The following is a 20,031-nucleotide window of genomic DNA, read 5'->3' as shown; positions in this document are numbered from 1 at the left end:
CTTCTCCCTCTGACCCTCCCCCCTCTCATGTGCTCTCTCTCTCTCCTCTCATCCTCTCTCTCAAATAAATAAATAAAATCTTTAAAAAAAAAAAAAAAGTATGCTAGGGAACAGGGCCAGGAACCCCCAGAGAGCAGACCCCTACATTTTTTAACACCGCACAAAAGGGACAGAGTGGCAATTCTCTGAAGTTAGAAAAGCTGTCTGAGTCATGCCTCCTCTGAAAAAGTCAGGGAAGTGAAATTCACACACAAAAACGAGCAATGGACCAAGGTCAAATCCTCTCAAAGTTACTATCAGAAAAAAGGGACTAAGGAGCAGAAGAGCATCTCTATCGACAACGAAAGTACTCTAGAAAGATACGTCCCCAAAAGGTCAACATTGTATTGTTCTATTTCAAAGCAAGCTAAGAGACTTTAAAAAATAATAATAATAAAACAAGACATCTCAGGGAATGAGATAAGAAAAAATTAGAAATAAAAGGGAAATAATTGATAAATGAAGATTAAATTAGAAAAAACACAAGGATGAATAAACGTCACAAATAATGACTGAAGAGGGAAAAGGAGGTGAAAAAAAATTTTTTTAAATCAAAAAGAAAGAAGATTAAAAGGATTCAAGAGGAAATGACGGCACACTGAAGACAGATAGGAAATGTGTCACATGCACCCCTAGTTCTGGTGGACTGTGATTCAGTTTCTGCAGGACACAGTTACCACCACACCCTGGGGTCCCTGTGACCTGCCTCCCTGAAGAGTGTTCGGTTGAGGGCCAGACGTGGCTTGTTGGGGGCGGGGGGAGGGGACAGCAGCCCATAGCCACACCCAGTACCTGGAGAGACTGTCCAGAGCCTGGATGAAGTTATCGGTCCCTGAGCCGTCCTTCTCGGGACTCTCCATCAGCGACATGGTGGCAAAGACCACATCGCTGGCCAGGAACTTATGCTTGAACCCAAAGTGAATGCTGAAAGTCTGCACACGCATGTCCTTCATCCTGCAGTGGGAGGAAGCAACACGGCTGTCATCCCTACTCTCAAGTTGTGGGTGAGCTCTCACTGCCAGGCCAGGCGATGTACTACTGTCCCTCCCTGGCCCCTGCTAATGCTCATGGCAAGACTATGCTGGTCCCAGAATGCAGGGGGTCAGAAGACCTGACATCCCAGCACTGTAACCCAGGGCACTGAGTGCCTTGTCCAAAGCTGTTTCACTGGTTGGGGGTAAGCAGGGATATGTGTGTGGCCCCCTCCCACGTCCCAGGACGCTAGGAGCAGGCAAAGAACCCTCTAGGCAGAGCTTGCCTGAACTTGGCCCCAGTAGGCCCTTCCCAGGGCCATTTCCTGTGTTCAGTGAAGGACAGACCAGGTCAAACTAGAGGTTCTGCCCCTCAGCCCCAGGATTTAAGGACCTGGACTTCTCTAGCCCTGGACCTACTTTTAACCCAAAGAGAACTCAAAACTTTGGGAAAGGCTAGACAGGTCACACTCATTTGTGCATTCTTGTTTTTGCATTATTTTAGCAGTGTGGCTAAAGCTGAAGCCTGAACGAAGCTTAATCCAGAAAAACACGTTTACCCAAATTTATTTGCAGACTCTTCGATCATCTCCCGCAAATTCTCCTTCAAGGAGATGTCCATGGACTGGAACTTCTGCTTCACCTGTTTCAAGGGGAGGCTGGAAAGATGACAAGCACTGGTTACACAGGCGACCTGGCTTCAGATGGGAGATCACTAAACGCCAGCAGCACGAAAAGCACCCTGAGGGGACCCAGCACATGCAAACAAGGGATGAGATTCGGATGATATCCTGGGGTCTCCAGGTGAGGCGCTTCTGGTCGAAACAGGTAGCCGCTGGATATCGGTCACAAGGAAGGGGAGGGACCTTTCCCTTGGGGGCCGAGGGGGTCACTCACCCCACGTCGGCGAGGAACTCCTGGAGCCGCTTCTGCCCGTGCACAGACCAGAGCTTGAACCGGGCCGCGGTGTAGCATGTGTTACACAGGCTGTCATGGAGGGACCAGTGTTGGTAGAGCGCCAGGCGGAGGCTGCGGCCAGTCAAGGAGGCTGTGGCTGGGTGGCACCCCGCAGCTCACAGTGCGCGGCCCACCCGTCCCGGGGCAGCCTGCCTACACAGCCACTCACCACACGGGTAAGCTGGCATTCTTGGACTTTCTTAGCTTCATTTGACCCATAGAGAGAGCTTGGAAGGGGGTGCGCACACACCATTATCCCCCTTGGACTGACAGGGAAACCGAGGCGGAGGGGTTCTGAGAGTCTATGTACTGTGGTAACACAGAAGAGTCCTCGTGGCCTCCAGGCTGTCATCCCCTCTGCTCCCTGCATGCTCCAACTAGCTCGGCCCTCCCCCACACCCGTCCCTCTGCCGGGACCCCCTGAGCAAAGCCCATCCTCACCCCAAACATGCCGTTTACTGCTGGTGGGGCTGCGAGGGAGGCTGTGTGTGAGGATAGTCCTGTCCCCCGCATGCCTCTCGTCTCCTACTCCAAGGGTCTCAGCGGGAGGCCCGGCTGGCTCTGCCTGCATCTGATGCCCTGGGCTATCCCTCCTGATGGCCAGGCCCTGATCCCCAGACGTCGCTATGTCAGGTCCTGGTGGGTCCCCCTTCCTGCGAGCTCGGCTGCCTCACATCCGGCACCTCTTCCTAGACGTGTCATGGCCACCTCCTACTTGGCCTGTCTAAACCCATGTTTATTGGTCCCCATCCATCGCAGCAGGCACAGGGCAGCATCATCCCTGCCATCACTTCTCACCACTGAAGCCACCAGGCCCCAGCCATGCCCTGCGCCTGTGGCTCCCACAGTCTGTCTCCCCAACAACCAGCAGCCCAGGGACCTTTTAAGCACAAAGAACTGAACTCCCCAACCCCCTCAACCACCCACTGCCCTAGGCTCTCTGACCCTCAGACCTCACCCATTTTTCCAGCCACTTCTTCAAGCTTACCTCAGGGCCTTTGCACAGCCAAAGCCTTGGCCCAGGCTGTCCTCCCTCCCATGGAGTATGGCTAAGTCTCAGTCTGAGACGTGGCCTCCCAGAGGTCTTTCCTGAGCACTGCCACCCAACAAGCCCCTGGTTATTCTATCAATGCCCTACCTTCTTCTCATGAAACATTTATGCTCTGTGATCATCTGCTGGCTTACTTCTTCCTGATTGGCTTGGCAAGAGTCTGCACTCATTGCTAAACCACCTGCCCTGCATATGCACCTGCCCACACACACCGGGCCCACAATGAGCCCTAAATAAATAGATGATGCTCCCAAGCCCAGCACTGGCATTTAGGAGCCAAAGCCCCACAGAAAAGCCAGGACAGAGGCTGCTCCCCAGTCCCTGGTACTCTGCCCAGCCTGGAGGGCACACCAGTGCCCCTCTCTCGTGGCAGCCCTAGCAGCATAATCCACACCACCCACAGCGGGACGTGGGCTGGGCCCACAGACCCGTGACACAGCAAACGGGTGCACTGCTGAGCAAAACCGAGGCCTGAGCTGCAAGGATACTCATACTCGAAGGAGATCCGCGTACAGTCCACAGAGAGGGCGTTCTCCTCGTCCTCATTCCGGTGGTTGTGCCGGGACACGTGGCGCTGCAGGACGCCGACGTCGGTCACGTACTTCATCCTGGAAAGAAAGACCCGCCAGCCGCCTAGGTGGGCGCCTTCCTCTCTCACAGCCGGCCACGCGGCTTCCCTCCTTCCCTCGGGGGGTGGGGCCCCCCCCTCCCAGGCTCAGGGGCTGGCCCACCACACGGGCTGTTTCTGCCAGGACTGACGGAGCTCCACCACCACTGTGGAGAAGCCAAGTGTGGCTCTAGCACCAGGGCCTGGCGGCCAGGGGTGTGAGGCAACAGAGCTGGGAGGGGTGGGCTCTGGCTGTGTCCTTGTCCCCTTTGCAGTCTCCTCTGGGCGGCAGCTGTCCTTACTTTTTTGAGGCCTCCTAAGGGCGGGCACTGTGGAGGCCATGGCCTCGTCTACCAGCCACGGTCAAGTGGACAGATCACATAGTGTCAGTAATCCCAGCAGAAGGTGTGGATCCTGCACAGGAAGTGCTCCGGAGCACAGCAGGGGAGGGCAGAACCCCAGTCCAGGTCCACCTGCAGGTGGCCACTGAGCAGGACAGTGACAGTAGAGCCTCACCTGAGGGGCTGCCACAGGTCAAGGATGGTGCCCGTCACTGCACATACCCCATGCCATCCTTAACACAGAAGGGGGAGCAAGGCCCAGCAACGTGTCCAGGCCTGTGAGACTCAGAACCCTCCTGGTCCCTGGGCTATACTGCAGGACTCAGGTGGGCAGAGTGGGATGGGAGAGGCAGGAAATGGGGACACAGGGGCCTCTGCAAACTGCACAAGGAGTCCAGTATGCACAGAAGCTGTGCCAGGTGACAGGCTAGGGTGCCCTTGGACAGGGTTAGGGTATGGATCCCTGTTGATTCCCTTGGAGTTCCCACCTGATGGCCACCAGAATGGGGATGAGAGGGGGTGCCGGTACCCCATGCCTCCCCAGTGTCTACATTCTGGGGTAGCCCTTCAGCTCTCCATCAGGGTTGACAGGGAGCACCAAAGTCTGCCCACCGAGAGGCAAAAGAGGATTCAGCTCCATGCCAGTCCTCCTGGCTGTCCTTGCCAACCTTCCCCTGCCTTTGAGATCACATCCACCCTCCCTGGCAGGATTCCTGGGGCCCTCACCTCCTCCTCCCAGCCCCGTGCAAGGGCATATGGAGAGCCAGGAGACCGAGCTCCCTCCTCTCACCTCTGGCTCCATCTGCTGGGCACCCCAAGGGTGGACAAAGCATCCACACCAGGCCACACACCACTCCACCACAGGTCCTAAGCCCTTCCTCAGTGACGAGGACCTAGGCCCAAGGCCAGCTCTCTCCTCAACAGAGCTCTGCCACCCATCTTCCCACTGCAAACTGGGGCTGTAGCCAGGCCATGCACATGGCCATAGCACAGGCCAACCTCGGACAGCCCAAGGGAGCACATTCTTACTGGGTGATCTTGTCTTGTACCCACTGGTCTGTTAGTCCAACGATGGCCCACCTGGAAGAGAAGAGAGCAACAAAGCTCATAGGAGCATCCGGCCCAGGCCCACCGTCGGACAGGCAGTCTCTCCTCTGCAGGGTAAAAAGGTCACAGGGCCAACTCTGGGCTCCCAGCACAGTGTCACTGCCGTGGGAGCTTGCGGGACCCAGGAGGAAGATCTCCCAGGGCAAGGACGGCAGGTCTGACGCTGTCGCTGTGTCCTGGCAGACCCCACCACTCTCCACCCTCATCCTGCTGGAGTGGGACTATAGCAGACACCATATTCAGGCGCTGGTGGGTCCTGGCGTGTCATTCTACCTCCAAGCCCCTTGTGCCACCTGCCCTCTCTGCAATGTGCCCTGCAGCACAGCAGACCTCATCACGCCCATGTCTCCCTGTCTTGAAATGATGGCACACAGAGTAACAGCATTTAGGCCTTTTAAGACCCTTCCAAGGTCCTGTCTCTTAGCTCATCTGTTGTGCATGAGATGATAATGGAGACCCAGGTTGGCTTGACCTGGGTCACGGCCAGCCCATGGCAGGAGGGACCAGGACCTCAGGTGTGTACCCTAGGTCAGTCCCCAGGCTGCGTCCTTCAAGACCCTCCTCTGGGGCCAGAGCTGAGAATAGCCAGAGATGCTGGGTGCAAGTGAGGCAGGAGAGGCCCTGGAAGGTTCGCCTGGGGGCAGGGTGTCTAAGCACCATATCTCTCAGTGCAGTGAGCCCCTCCTCAGAGGGTCCTCTTAAAAAAATGCCACCCTGCTATGTCTTCCCCGACCCACCCTTCCTCCTTCCAACCTTTCCACGCATACATTTTGTACCAGGTTACTTTGCATTTGTCCTTGTGCTGTTTCTGGAGTTTTCTGGAGACATTTCACAGGGGCATATTCTGACATCAATGCTAAACTGGGGGTGCTTGTTGTGAGTGGGCTGTCGTGAGTGGGCACCTGAGCATACAGCAGGTGCTCACCAAAGGCTCCCCAATGCCGACGTGGCAGTCACATGCTGTGGCTACAGGACACAGTACAGGGCTCCGACTTGACCTTACTGCAAGATCTCTTGATGCACAAGCTGGCCCCTGTGCCAGGGTATGGGATTGTCAGTGCACACCATGGAGAAGGACCTGAGGCAAAGAGAGCTGAGCCAGGTGTCCAAGGATGACAAGTGGGCCCACAGCTGGGCACCAGCTCAGGGTGAGTACAGAGCACCCCTGGGCTTAGGTGTGGCCAGTGCCTCGGTCCTGTCCCAGCCCCGGGCTGTCCTAAAACCCTGATTCAGCAAATACCATTATAATTCCCACCGTGGGCTCAGGGCCAGGAGATTTCTCCTTATCTCCTGGAGGAGAAAACCAGGACTGGAGCAGAGGGCTGAGGGGGTGGAGCAGGCCAGATCTCGATTTCCTTTGCTCAGACCCTGGTTTTAGTTTCTAAACCAACCTAGGTTGTGTTGAGCACTTGTGCTTACGGCCCATGTAGCAAACTCAGAGGTGGGCTAATGGGTATTCCTGTACCAGATTTCACCATACATCAGGGGTGCAAAGATGCCTAGCAAAGGCTGTCTTGTTCAAATCTCATGCTTCTTCTGTTACCCAAATTTACCAGGCAGCAAAGCTGAGTGGTAGGGTGGGAAGGGCAGAGCTGTAGTCAGGCCCCACCCTTGACCCTCTGCACCCAACAGTGCTCCCTCCTATTTCCCCCAGGAGTTCGTATGCAGCCAAGAGACTCATAGAAAGAAAACCAGAGCTATGCAAATTCCTGGAAATGGGCTGTATCCGATATTCCTGGTGGGAACCGCACAGTGATGTCTTCCTCCAGAGCCTGTTCTCACTGTGGGAGGACAGAGCTACTTGGAGAAGGAAAGCTCTACACAGCACTGGTCTTGATGGGGCCTACATACCACAGCATATCATTCAAGTCCTTGGACATCATCCACGCCAAGTCGAACATCACCATGGCTGACTGCAAGAAAGAAAGAAGCCTGAGGTCCGAGGCAGCTGTGCTCACGGAAGGCGGGGGGAGAGGGGGCGCTGGGCTGCACAGCTGGGCCAGACCTGAGCTGTCTAGGATCCCAGCCAAGCCCCTTCAGACTGAAGGTCTTCCCAGCTAGGAAGGAAGCATGGGTGGATAGGGAAGGCCAAACTGAGGATAGAAGACAGAGTAACTCAGGTGACTTGCACGGTCTCCTCTGCTAACTAGTCATTCCTGTGTGCACACTTCATCATGCAAGGGAGAACATCTGGGTACAGCACTGTGCTAGAGCCTCTATACATCTCACCGGGTACCTCAGTGATACGTGGGGAGGCACTGAAGCCAGGAGGTTGGGGCCTATGTCCACATGCTCTTCCCAGTTGGCTGGTGGCCTTACACACACACACACTCCCAGGAAGGCTGGGTGAGGCGGGGCCTTGGTTCCCATTACCTGGACATTAAAGAGGGAGGATGCCTCAGGACCTCTGTGAGGAAGATCTTTCTAACAGGCCTGTCTGCAGGCAGAAGCATCTAGCTCCCTGTGAGCAGAGTCTGGGTTTTGGTAGGAGACAACAAGAGGGATCGGTGCCCAACCAGAAGACTCTAAAGTCCCATTAGCTGTGTGACACTGGGCTGCCCACCAGAGAGGATTTCCAAGGGAATGGTTCACAAATCTGGTGGGAGCCAGGCATCTGCCTCCCCACCCGCCTCACCCACTGCTTAGAATTTTCCATGTCCTGGGGTAGAGCAGAGAGGGCAAAGACGATCCTTCAAAGGATGATGGGACCTTGACAGTAAAAGGGATACTGGAAATATGGTGTTCAGAATTCAAGGTCCCAGGGCCAAATGCTAGTACTAAACACATGATGTTTTACTGGAAACTTATTTTCTAGGGCTCCTTAAAGCCCTGAGCTCTGCTCAACACTACCAGAGTCAACACCTGTTTCCCATGTGAAATTCTGTTCTGTAACACACAGTGATGGGCCTCTGTAATTCTAGAGCTTTATCTTCTTGCACAGAGACTGAAACAAACTTGTTCTGTATTTTTGATGATCAACAAAAATAATAGCTGCTGTCCTATGGGCACCTATTGGGTGTGCAGGACCAGCCTAAGAACTGCCTTGGAAATGAGGGTAGTTCTCTTCCTTTTACTGAGGAGAAGCTTAAGTCTCAGAGAGGCTGCCCCATCTGCCCTAGGTCACACAGTGGAAGTTGTGGGGCGCAGATTCAAACCAGGCTTTCATGGTTCTAAAACCTATGCTCATTCCTCCTCATGTTTTAGGACACTGACCCCTAGAACCAGAACTCTATGGTGAAGTACACCTATCCGTACGTACCGACGTCCCGTGATATTCATACTGTTCATAGTCAAAGAGGATGTCTCTTCTGTAACGACATAAAAGGCAGGTCCTCAACAGGAAGCAGTGTAAGGAAGACCAACATTTGGAAAATGCTAAAACTTGACAGTACTCAGAGAGAGACAGATTAAGTCATCCACTTAAGGACTCTTTCACAGAGTGTACGTGTACAGGGCAGGGAAGGGAGTAATGTTGACATAAAAGGCTTGTGGCAATAAAAGACATAAAACGGCATAGAACAGTCCCAGAATCCCACTTCTAAGAAATTATCCTAAGACAACAGTTCAAAGGGACAAGAAAGAAAGCACTGTGTGTACAAGGTTGTTCACTGTAGCTCTACTTGTCATGGCAAAATACTGGAAGTAAACTCTAGTTCAAAAAAGAAGAGAACTGGCCAAGTAAGCACAGTGCAGATTATTTGGAACTATCAAAAATGGTTATATTAAGTGAAAAAATGCAAAATTAGGTGCCTATTATGATCATATAAAATATGCACAAGTATGGATACCCCAGGAAGATTGATCCAAAGTCAGAATCTCTTCCAATCGGTGAATGTGGATTATATTCATTTTTCTTTCCTTATACTTCCCAAAATGGTATTTCATTGTCCTTCCATGAGGGGGTGGCTGAGCACAACACCCTCAGCTGGAACAGCTGAGACCTTCAAGGACTGGATCCAGCAAGGAGTTCTCAGCTCAACAGCACTTTTGCTTGGTCACCTCAAGCTACACTAACCTTTCCAGTTTTTTTTTTTTTTTAAGATTTTATTTATTCGGGGTGCCTGGGTGGCTCAGTTGTTAAGTGTCTGCCTTTGGCTCAGGTCATGATCCCAGGGTCCTGGGATCGAGCCCTGCATTAGGCTCTGCTCAGCAGGAAGCCTGCTTCTCCCTCTCCCATTCCCCCTGCTTGTGTTCCCTCTCTCGCTGTGTCTCTCTCTGTCAAATAAATAAATAAATTCTTAAAAAAAAAAATAAAGATTTTATTTATTCAAGAGAGAGAGACAGAAATAGTGAGAGAGAGCACAGGCAGGGGGAAGAGGGAGAAGCAGGCTCCCTGCCAAGCAGGGAGCCCGATGCGGGGCTCAATCCCAGGACCCAGAGATCATGACCCGAGCCGAAGGCAGACACCCAACAACTGAGCCACCCAGGAGCCCTTTTTTTTTTTTTTTTTTTAAGCATTTCACTTTTTTTTTTTTTTAAGATTTCATTTATTCATTTGAGAAAGAGTGAGCAGGAGGGAGAGGGAGAGAGAATCTGAAGCAGACTCTTACCAAGCACAGAACCAGATGCAAGGCTTGATCCATGACCGTGAGATCATGACCTGAGCCGAAACCAAGAGTTGGATGCTCAACCAACTGAGCCACCCATGTGCCCTAGAGTACTTTACTTTTTAAATTTGCAATATGGAGAGGAATTATGAATAATTCGGTTTCCTTTTCACATACTTTTTTTCTATGAAAACCTTTACACAATTAGCATCTATCTCATTTGTAAAGAACTTACAAATAAAAGTACATCTGGAAAACTACAAAAATAAAAGACAAGGGGCTCTCACCCCTAACAGCATGTATTTGGGTGACCTCTGGGCGCAGTCCTGCCACTTGTGAGACCACAGGGTGATACAGAGGGGACCTAGAGCTCTTCTCCATTGCAGGGGCCACATGCTCACTCCTGGAGCCACCGACCCTGAAGTTTCTAAACTAAACGAATTCTCCTCAAATGGAAAAAAAAAAATGTATCCAGGCCCCATGGAAAACACAGGTATCCCACAGGGATTGCGGGCTTCGTGGCACAGGGTATTGCTTGAAGTGCATACTCACCTCCGGGCCTCCCACTCTCTTCGCTGCCTCCTCTTCATGGTTTGTGCCACTATCTCCTGAGGTGGGGACAAAGAAAACAAAGGGTTGAACAAAGAAGCCAGGAATTTATCCCTGTAGCCTGAGAAGGTTCTGATGAGGCAGAAACCACTGGGCACGGAACCCACCAGGGAAAACATGGGTCATTCATTCCCATGTCCTGAGCTCAGGCTGGTCCTGGAGGAGGGAGGAACTGAGGTAGGGAATGGCCAGGACCCCTCTGGCACTGAGGACACCAGATTGTGGACGGGAGCAGATGCTTCCCCAGTGCCTGCTCTGGCTACACCATCTATGTGCTCCACCTGTCCAGTCCAGCCTTCCATTGCCCCCACCACTGTGTGATCCAGGATAAGCGCATCGTCACTTCGTACTGGTTTCCCCACCAGATTAATAAACACTAATATTTCCTATGTCCCTCCACGTGCCAGCCACTATTCTAATTTTATAGGCACAATCCCTTTATTTCTCACAGGAAAGGCATGAGGTAGTACGGCGGGTTTACAGATCTCTGGTCCCAAGACTTCTGCTTCCAGAAAGATGGAAATTTTCCATCCAATTCTCCCTATATGTCCACTAAATATATCTGAAAACCCTGTCGATATATATAAAACAAACAAAGTAAGACTCTGGAAGGTAGAGAGAAAGGCCAACCAGCTGGGGATCCTAGGACCTGAGGACTGACATGCAGATGAGTTCCCTGGGTTTTCGTTTTGGCTTATATATCCCAGACTTAAAGGTGAAGAAGCCGGCAACCTGGAAACACCAACAGGCACAGAGGAAAAAATCCCCAACAAAAGCCAAGGACCCAGAGAAGCAGCCTTGAAAGACAAAACTTTTAGACAATAATTGGTCTACTCTAGCCACCACCACCAAAAACAGTGTGGCCCCACCCCTACCCACCCAGCAAAGACCAAGTGGGAGGCCAGACTCCCACCCTGGTGAACACCTCCCAGCTGTAATGTAACACCTCCACCTTTCACTTGCAACACCTCTCAACATGCTCAATGGGGTGGTATCAGAGGCGGCCAAGTAGGGAGCCTGGACCTTCCTTGCCCAGTGGTAACAGAGAGCCACTCCTTTCACTGGCTAATGGAGGTCAAGTAGGGAACCTTGAACTTCTACCTCCACCTGGCTATAAAGGGACCAGGCTGCCCGCCCCCTCCTTTGCCAGAGTGATGTCAGAGAAAGCAGATAAAACAGAAGGCTTATATAAGACCCAGAATCTCAAAACATAATATAAAAATGTCCAGGTTTCATGTGAAAAGCACTCATCATACCACAGGAACCAGGAAGATCTCAACTGAACACAAAAAAAGGAAACCCATAAATGCCAACACCAAGATAACAAAGATGTTAGAATTATCTGACAAAGATTTTAAAGCAGCCACCACAAAAATGCCTCAATGGGCAATTAGAAACAGCTGAAACACATAAAAAAAAAAAAGGAAGCTTTCGCAAATAAGTAGAAAAATAGAGAAGAAACAAAGAGAAATTTACAACTGTAAAGTACAATAACTGACATAGAAACTCAGTGATTGGGCTCAAGAGCAGAATGAAGGAACAGAGGAAAGAACCAGCAGAGACAATGATAGAAATTATCCAAGTCTGATCAAGAGAGGGAAAACAGACTGAAAAAACAAACAGAACCTCAGTAACATGTGAGCCTACAACAAAACACCTACCCTTCATGTCACTGGTGTCCTGGAAGGAGAGGAGAAAGAGGATTGGCTGAAAACACACTTGAAGAAATAATGGCTGAAATGAAGAAATATGGCTCAAAATTTGGCAAGGGAGAGAAACCTACAGATTCAAAAAGCTGACTGAATCCCAATAGGTTAAACCCAAAGAAATCCACACCAAGACACATTGTAATTAAACTTCTGACCATTAGAGCCCCCAATTTTTTTTAAATCTCAAAAAGAGCAAAAGAAAAATGATGTCTTACCTATAGGATAAAACAATCTGAATGGCAGCAGATTTCTCACTAGAAACCACAGAGGCCAGAAGAAGGAGTGTAACATTTTCAAGTGCAGACAAAAAAGAACTGTTAACTCTAAATCCCACACAGAAGGAAAATATCTTTCAGGAAAGAAGAGAAAAATCAAGAAATTCTCAGAAAAAGGAAAACTAAGTGAATTTACTGCCAGCAGATTTCCTCTAAAAAAAGAAAAAAAAAATAGTTAAAGGCATTTCTAAAAACAGAAAGAAAATGACAAAAGAAAAAACGCTGGAATATCAGGATGGAAGAAAGAACATACTGAGTAGAAACTGGGTAAAGATAATAGGCTTCCCTTATCCTCTTGAGTTTTATAATTATGTTCTGTTGTTGAAGCAAAATTTATCCCACTGTATAGTGTGAATCTAAATGTACAGAGTCTATTTTTAAGAAACTTACATTATAAATAGAGGAGAGTAAGGGAAGTAAAGGAAGCTAAGATTTCTATATTTATAGTCTGTTTTCTCTAAATCTCTTTGAGTGTGCACCCGTATCAATAAAAATATTTCTGAGAATATATCTTGGATACAAGTGTATTTACAAATCATACAGATTTAATTACATTTGAAGTATTCTCCAAAGTGTTAACTTTTGGGCGCCTGGGTGGCTCAGTCGGTTAAAGCGTCTGCCTTCAGCTAAGGTCATGATCTCAGGGTCCTGGGATCGAGTCCCACATCGGGCTCTCTGCTCAGCGGGGAGTCTGCTTCTCACTCTCACTCTCCGTTTTTGCTCTCCCTCCCTCTCTCTCTCTCTCTCAAATAAATAAAATCTTAAAAAAAAAAAAGTGTTAACTTTTATTAAAATCAGGTATGTAGGCCTAAACTTGGACGACAGCAAATGCAAAGTTAGGGGAGCAAGTAAAAGTATTCCATGAACAAGTGATAAATACTAGAAAACTGGACTGGCCTCCAATGTCATTCAAAACAAAACAGAAAAAAAAGAGATGGGGTCCTGGTCTACGTTAAAAGACAATTAAGAGAATAGCTAAATGCAAATGTGCCAACCCTGTACACAAAAACAGCTACAAAATCTATTTTGGGGACAATTAAAGAAATTGAAATATGGGTTGACTAGATGACATTACCAATTTATTATGTATGATAATGGTACTGTGTTTATAGAGGAGAATGTTCTTAGGAGATGATTATGGAAGAATTTGTCAGGGAGCATCATGGTGTCTGCAAGTTATTCTCAAATGAACTAGCAAAAAAAAAAAAGCATATATAGAAAGAAGGCAAACTGGCAAAAGTGTGGAAAATATGAAAAATTGCTGAATCCCGATGAAATGTATATGGGTATTCACTGTACTATCTTTTTAAGTGTTGTATACGTTAGAAAAATATCAGAATAAAAACTCTGGAAAACATATGGAGGTTCCTCAAAAAGTTAAAAATAGAGCTACCCGACGACCCAACAATTGCACTACTAGGTATTTATCCAAAGGATTCAAATATAGTGATTCAAAGGGGCATCTGCATCCCAATGTTTATAGCAGCTATGTCCACAATAGCCAAAATATGCAAAGAGCCCAGATGTCCGTCAACAGATAAATGCATAAAGGAGATGTAAGATATATATATACGTAAATATATATATACACACACAATGGAATTATTATTCAACCATCAAAAAGAATGAAATTTTGCCATTTTGCAATGATGTGGATGGAACTAGAGGGTATTATGCTAAGCAAAATAAGTCAGTCAAAGACAAATGCCATACAATTTCACTCATATGTGGAATTTAAGAAATAAAACAGATGAACATAGGGGAAGGGAAGGAAAAATAAAATAAGATGAAAATAGAGAGGGAGACAAACATAAGAGACGCTGATCTCTAGGAAACAAACTGAGGATTGCTGGAGGGGAGGTGGGTGGGGAATGGGGTAACTGGGTGATGGGCATTAAAGAGGGCGCTTGAAGCAATGAGCACTGGCGGTTATATGCAAATGATGAATCACTAAATTCTACCCCTGAAACTAATAATACAGTATATGTTAACTAAATTGAATTTAAATAAAGAATTAAAAAAAAAACCACTAAAATTATAAAACTTCTAAAAGAAAAAAAAAGCTGGTGGGAAATTATGTATATTTTATGAGTATTACAGAAAGCATTCACAAACTCAGATTCCAAATAAATGCACTAAAAATGTTAATGGGAGCTCTGACATGTTCTGACATCTCATCATGAACAATCGACATTCTCTTTACTGTCAAACCCGCTGGTCAGTTCTCGCTTGCCTGTTCCCCTCACAGAGCCCTTGCATCTGTGGACACTGCACTGGATGCAGAGAAGATCCTAAGGGATCTTCCTGGCTCTTCCCTTCCTCAATCAGGTCAAGTGTCCACGGCCACATTCATAAAAGCAGCCCATTCCCTCTCTAGCCCCTTACCTTGCTTTAGTTTTCCTCATTCGACATAGCTCTCCACCTGAAACCATCCTTGAACTGTGCTCATTTACACATTCCATATGTCTGACCCACTGGAAAGGAAGCTTTGTGAAGGCAGGACTTTGTTCTCCCCTGGGGACCCTAGAGCCTAATCGATACCCGGTACTAATATACTTATTAGTCAGGATGGAGAATTCCAAGACCCTAATCTGCAGAACATGAATGTTCCCAGAGAAAATCCCACCAGATACTGATATTTGGGGCCCGATGGAAAGCAGCTCATTAATAGGTAAAAGAATGCTATTAAAAAAAGGAGCATCAGATAACAAAAAAAGAGCTCTTAGAAATCAAAGATTAGAAGATGAAGACCAGAAGTTGGCTAGAGAGTGGAGCAGATAAAGAGTTGGACAAGAGGAAAGAGAATCTAAGAATGTGCCTGAGGTTCTTGATCAGACCACCCAAAACTCTAGAGAAGGGACTGGTCAAAGGCAGGGAAGGCAATGAGAAAACATTCCTACCTTTGTAGGACATGCCCCCTAGAAGGACAGAATGTCCTGAATGTCCCCAAAATGGCTCAAAAGAGCTCTGCTAAAGCACCTTATTGGAAAACGTCAGGCCAAGGATGAAGGGAAGACCCCAAAACATTTCAGAGGCAAATTTCAGCACGCACACCAAGGATTGGGAGCCAAAGGGCATCAGCTTCTTCCACAACACTGAACACTAGAATAAACATGGCCCTCCTGTTAAAGGAACAACCACCTGCCACCTTTAATTTTCCATGGAGCAGAAGCCACTGCATTGGGTAGGCCACTTCCTGTTGGCCAGGCCCCAGATTGGGCAAGCACCTCAGATCCAAAACTCACGAGGCTGAAACCACTCTTACCTTTGCACACAAGATGCTTCCCCTGGAGTGACCATGGGGGACTGAGCCTGGCTGAGAGCCACAGACCCATGTTGTTCCTCCATGGTGACTGCAGAGAGCGAGTCTTGAGAAAGGGGGGAAGGGAGCCGATGCTATTTATTGTTTCTCTGTATCGCTCTTTTATTTTAAGACTTTATTTTTATTTATTTTAGAGAGAAAGAGGGAGAGAGCAGGGGGAAGAGCAGAGTGGGAAGGAGAGGGAGAGAGAATCTTGAGCAGACTCTGCGCTCAGTGTGGAGCCTGACGCAGGGGGGGTCCTGAGATCATAACCTGAGCCAAAACGAAGAGTAGGACGCTTAACCGACTGAGCCACTCAGCCACCCCTCTGTATCACTCTTTAAAAATGTATGCTCTCTAAGCGAAGAGCGGAGCCATCCTAAGTTTCATCTCCTCTGACAAAATTCTACAATACAGAGAAGGATGTCAAAGCTCAGAGAAGTTCAGTAACCTGCCTGAGGCAACACAGCCAGGGGATGGCAGAGCCCAGGGTCAACACCCCATGCCTGCTGAATCCCAGCTAACCCTGGGCCCCACAGGCTCCAGTCTGAGCTCTGACCTCTGGGAACGACAAGTCCCTCAAGACGTGGGGAAGCCCAAACCCACCTCTTCCAACCGTGTGCGCTTCTCAGAAGGCTCTGACCCATTGTCACTTTCACTTCCTGAATGCTCTTCATCCTCTTCTTCATCTCTGAAGATATCATCATAGGCAGGAACTTCAAGGTCATCATCTTGTTTAATGAGTAGTTTGATCTACGATTAAAACAAAAAGCAATCAAGACTCTCCTCTCTCATTGACAGAAAATTTTCCACCACATGTTTTTCTCTTGTAGAATCTTATTTCCCAATGAGCTGACTCGTTCAGTTTTCAGCTCCTGTTTGAGAGAAGAATTTCAGACTTCTCAAGCATTTTCTTGTTTTCCTTTCCACTCACTGAGGCACTGGAGTTGTACCGCATGATATGCAAAAATTCCAAAAATTTAAAAAGTATCCATAGTCACTTAAGTCTGAGAAAAAAAGCTCCCTCTTATGCCACACACCACACAAACAAAATGAATATCCCGCAACTTGGACTCTGACAGAAGACATGAAGATGTGTGACACCTAAGTGAATAATACTGCTGTCTCTAAAAGCAGTTCCAAGCTGATTTCGCTTAGAGAGAGAACTTCAGGGCCAACAGTTTGATAACACGGTGGGAGGGTTGGCGGGGGGGTCAACTTAGAGAATGGTTAGGTGGCTGCCCTGTGCCAGCCTCCATGCTTGCTGCTGGAGTTCAAGGAGGAAGCACAGCATGGCCATTTTAGGCTAACAGTGGCCTCTTACACTATCGTCTTCTGGTCCTCACACCACCCTTCGGATGGGCAGGGAGAGTGCTAGCCCCACTCATAGGGCTAATGCCTCTAGATCCTTTTATTCAATGATGCCAGCTGGGCCTGAGCTCTGAGGGCAGGCTCAGTGCAGGGTTCTGGTCCCTACACTTCCCAGGTTAAGTGAATTCCAAAATGTATTCTGAGCGCCTCCAAGACTTAGGCACCATGTTTCTCACCAGAGATAAGCAAGACTAGGTTCTTGCCCTCAGGCTGTTTCAACTCCCGTAGCGGAGGTGGATACATGCCTTGCTTAGAACATCAGGTGCGATGTTGTCCATGGCGTAAAAGGTACAGAAAGATGGACAGGAGAACTCAGGGAAGACATGGGCCCCAAAGGCTGAGTTACCTGGGCATCATTGTATACATTCACGACATTGACTGGCCTGTGGGTGTCACACACAAAAAATATGGCATCTTCATCAGGCTGAAGGATATCCAATAGGTCTACGTTAGCTCCGCAGTTTATGAGGATAAAATAACGGAACTGGAAAAAAGAGAGAGACATTGTGAAGTAAGTGCCTTGAGGAGGTCCTTCACTTCAGCATACTAGGCCCCTGAGTCCTTCTGCTGAGACACATCGAGCCCCTGACACCAGACAAGGCCCCGACAGTGAGAGGCTCCAAAAATGGCAAGCGCTGGCCTGTGTTAGTGCTTATACTCCACAGGCTCTTTCCTTTCCATGATGACACCATGAGACAGGCCCATGGCTGGCCCTGTGGTTGTCTATGCTTTGCAGAGACAGCACGTGGAGGCTCAGCATGACTCAATCTCATGCAAAGGGCCAAGAAGCTGACGAGCAGCAGACCAAGACTTCAAATGCATAACAGAGCCTCTTCAGATCTCAGTCCCCTACAGGACTGTGCTGTCTCTCTGTACTAACAGCATTATACAGGTTTAAATTTGTAGCAAGTTTTGGGCAGCCCATACTTAACGGGAACATAATATTAAATTAAGTCTTATTACGTCCTATCACTATAGAGAATCTCTTCCTTATAAATACCAAGTTGGCACCAGTACACTCCTTCCGTGATGACAGCAGCTCCAGGCAAGGATTTATCTCTGCCATACAGTCCTAAATGTGGCCCCAGACCCCCCAAAACCCTCTTCCCTACTCCAGCCCTACCCTGTGGGATCTAAAATGTCCCATCTCTCAATATAGCCCCATGCAGAGGTACTAGAAGTCCTGGCCTCTACTGTTTAAATTGCAAAGGGAGAAGATATATTCCTGGATTAACATTTGGAAATTGGGATACTTTTTCTTGGAGAGAGAATGTATAATAACGGTGTAGTCTAACATAATTGTAACTAGGCCATATCAAAAACTAACTGCTAAGCTCTAAGCACCTTACAATGAAGTGTCCGCAACACAAATTCAAAGTTAGAGGGTGTTCACATTCACTCTCTTTATTTTGGTTGTCAATTTTGTCTCCACAACTTGAGGATAAGTCACCCTGTATAGCTCATTTTTTCCTTCCATGCTGTTTAATATAGCTGATACTTAAATATACATGCAACGTATTGTGGACATAGAAAGAATACTAAGTATTAAGAAATTGCAACTGAATAAAATAAGACTAATTATTCTAAAATACTTCTTTCATACCTGTTCTTTATGCTCAAGAAATGCAGTTTCAAGTTCTTGCCACCCAGAAACTGGAACCAGGGTATACTGCACGTGATCGCACTGGAACAGGGCCTGAGAGAGATTAATTTCAAACCTATCAAATTTAGGACATTTTCAATTTACTTTGAAATGCACTTTAAAAAAAAAAGATGGATTGAGAAACGAATGACATGTGATAAGGTAAGAATGGTAAAACGTTAATGGGAAAAACTAGGTTATGGTGATATGACTGTTCACTGTATCATTCTGTCAACTTTGCCTAATTTTTGAAAATTACTAAAGGAAAACATCGGCAGGGAAGGGGGGGGAGCTGATCTTATTTCTAGGTCTTCTGAGAAGTAGTTCCTGACCCAAGGGCCTGAACAAAGGTCATGTAAACATTGCATTATATTCAAAACAGAACCAGTGATCTTCCCTAATAGACGAAGGAATCTGAATTTCCGGTATTGCTTATGACACCACTGTGCCCTCAGCTGTCACAGACTCTTCTGTCTGAAACCCCACACTTGCAAAGTCACTCCATCCAGGTCTAAGGGTCTTTCCAATGCAACCATTTTTTTGGCCCAGGTTATTGCAAAAATACTAACTAGTATCCCTGTCTTTTGCCGAATACTTCTTTAACCCACCCAATGCTCCTGCCAGCGAGACGATCTCTCAGAGTGCCCCTCCCCAGCTTTCCTCTGCTCCAGCCACTAAGGTAGCTTGCGCTCTCACCATGGGGGGTGGGGAGAGGGGCGGTTCCCTTCTCTGCTCCTCACCTCCAGCCCCGAGTCCCAGCCCACCGCACCCAATTCCTCCTGGGGCCCCGCTTGCATTCTCACCTTTCGCCCCGGCCCTTCCCTTCCAAAGTACGCAAGGCTCACCTGAAGGATCTTGCAAGCGCACAGAGCGTCCACGTCCGAGGCCACGAAGAGAAGAACCCTCTGTCGGGAGAAGAGCGGGCCTGTTGAAGGCAGAGACCCGAACACTGGCCCCTGGTGCCCTCCCACGGCCGCTCCCTCTCATCCCTTCCCCCCGACAAGGCCACGAGGTCCAAGAAAAGGGGTCACCTGGCTCTGGACCACCTCGTAGAACTCCTTGCGGAAATCGGACACGAACATGGCCACGGCGGCCGGACCCCGAGAGCTAGGGCAGAGATTCCAAGAGCTGCTGCGGCAGTCAACACTCCCGCCAAATCAGGACTCTTCCGATTGGCCCAGGATCCAGCCAATCGCTACTTAGTTCCCAGCCTTTCCCTCTTTCTGATTGGGTCACATTGGAGGCGGGCACTAGCACTCGGCCATTCTGGCTGGAAAAGTCAGGTCCGCTCCAAGAGGAGCGTCATCCACAGGCAGGACTCAAGCACGGTCGCCCATTTCAATCCTGACTCCCATTTACCCACAAATCCAACACTTGGTGGACATCTTTAGTTTGGGAAGAGAAGCCTATTGCCTCCCACTGGGAACTCCAGGAAAAAGAAACCTCGCCATAAATTAAATTCACTTATACATCGAACGAAGTCGTCAGTTTACGATTTTCAAAA

The 20,031-nt window shown here is 48.4% G+C and overlaps 1 protein-coding gene across 2 annotated transcripts in view; it reads right to left on the bottom strand.

The window, feature by feature from the left end:
- CDC45 (cell division cycle 45) overlaps nt 1-20,028 on the bottom strand; it is a 32,054-nt gene extending 12,026 nt beyond the window's left edge. Inside the window, exons 1-13 of one of the 2 annotated variants that reach the window (XM_081801610.1) lie at nt 19,559-20,028; nt 19,373-19,432; nt 18,489-18,581; nt 17,232-17,369; nt 16,121-16,267; nt 10,173-10,228; nt 8,333-8,381; nt 6,925-6,986; nt 4,996-5,046; nt 3,513-3,626; nt 1,908-1,997; nt 1,571-1,669; nt 832-993 (exon numbers count right to left, since the gene is read on the bottom strand). In XM_081801610.1, the coding sequence (XP_081657736.1) occupies nt 832-993; nt 1,571-1,669; nt 1,908-1,997; nt 3,513-3,626; nt 4,996-5,046; nt 6,925-6,986; nt 8,333-8,381; nt 10,173-10,228; nt 16,121-16,267; nt 17,232-17,369; nt 18,489-18,581; nt 19,373-19,432; nt 19,559-19,609 (1,172 nt within the window). In that variant the 5' untranslated portion in view covers nt 19,610-20,028. Of the gene's footprint in view, nt 1-831; nt 994-1,570; nt 1,670-1,907; nt 2,040-3,506; nt 3,627-4,995; nt 5,047-6,924; nt 6,987-8,332; nt 8,382-10,172; nt 10,229-16,120; nt 16,268-17,231; nt 17,370-18,488; nt 18,582-19,372; nt 19,433-19,558 lie in introns of both variants that reach the window. The other variant, XM_081801609.1, reaches the window with a different exon arrangement.
- Between the last annotated feature and the right edge of the window lie 3 nt (nt 20,029-20,031).

This window comes from Leptonychotes weddellii, chromosome 13 (genome assembly GCF_054177405.1).
Source record: "Leptonychotes weddellii isolate Sample4059 chromosome 13, ASM5417740v2, whole genome shotgun sequence".
Taxonomy (NCBI): Eukaryota; Metazoa; Chordata; class Mammalia; order Carnivora; family Phocidae; genus Leptonychotes; species Leptonychotes weddellii.
The sequence above is the reverse complement of the archived record's forward strand: the minus strand, read 5'-3'. Positions and strand labels throughout refer to the sequence as shown.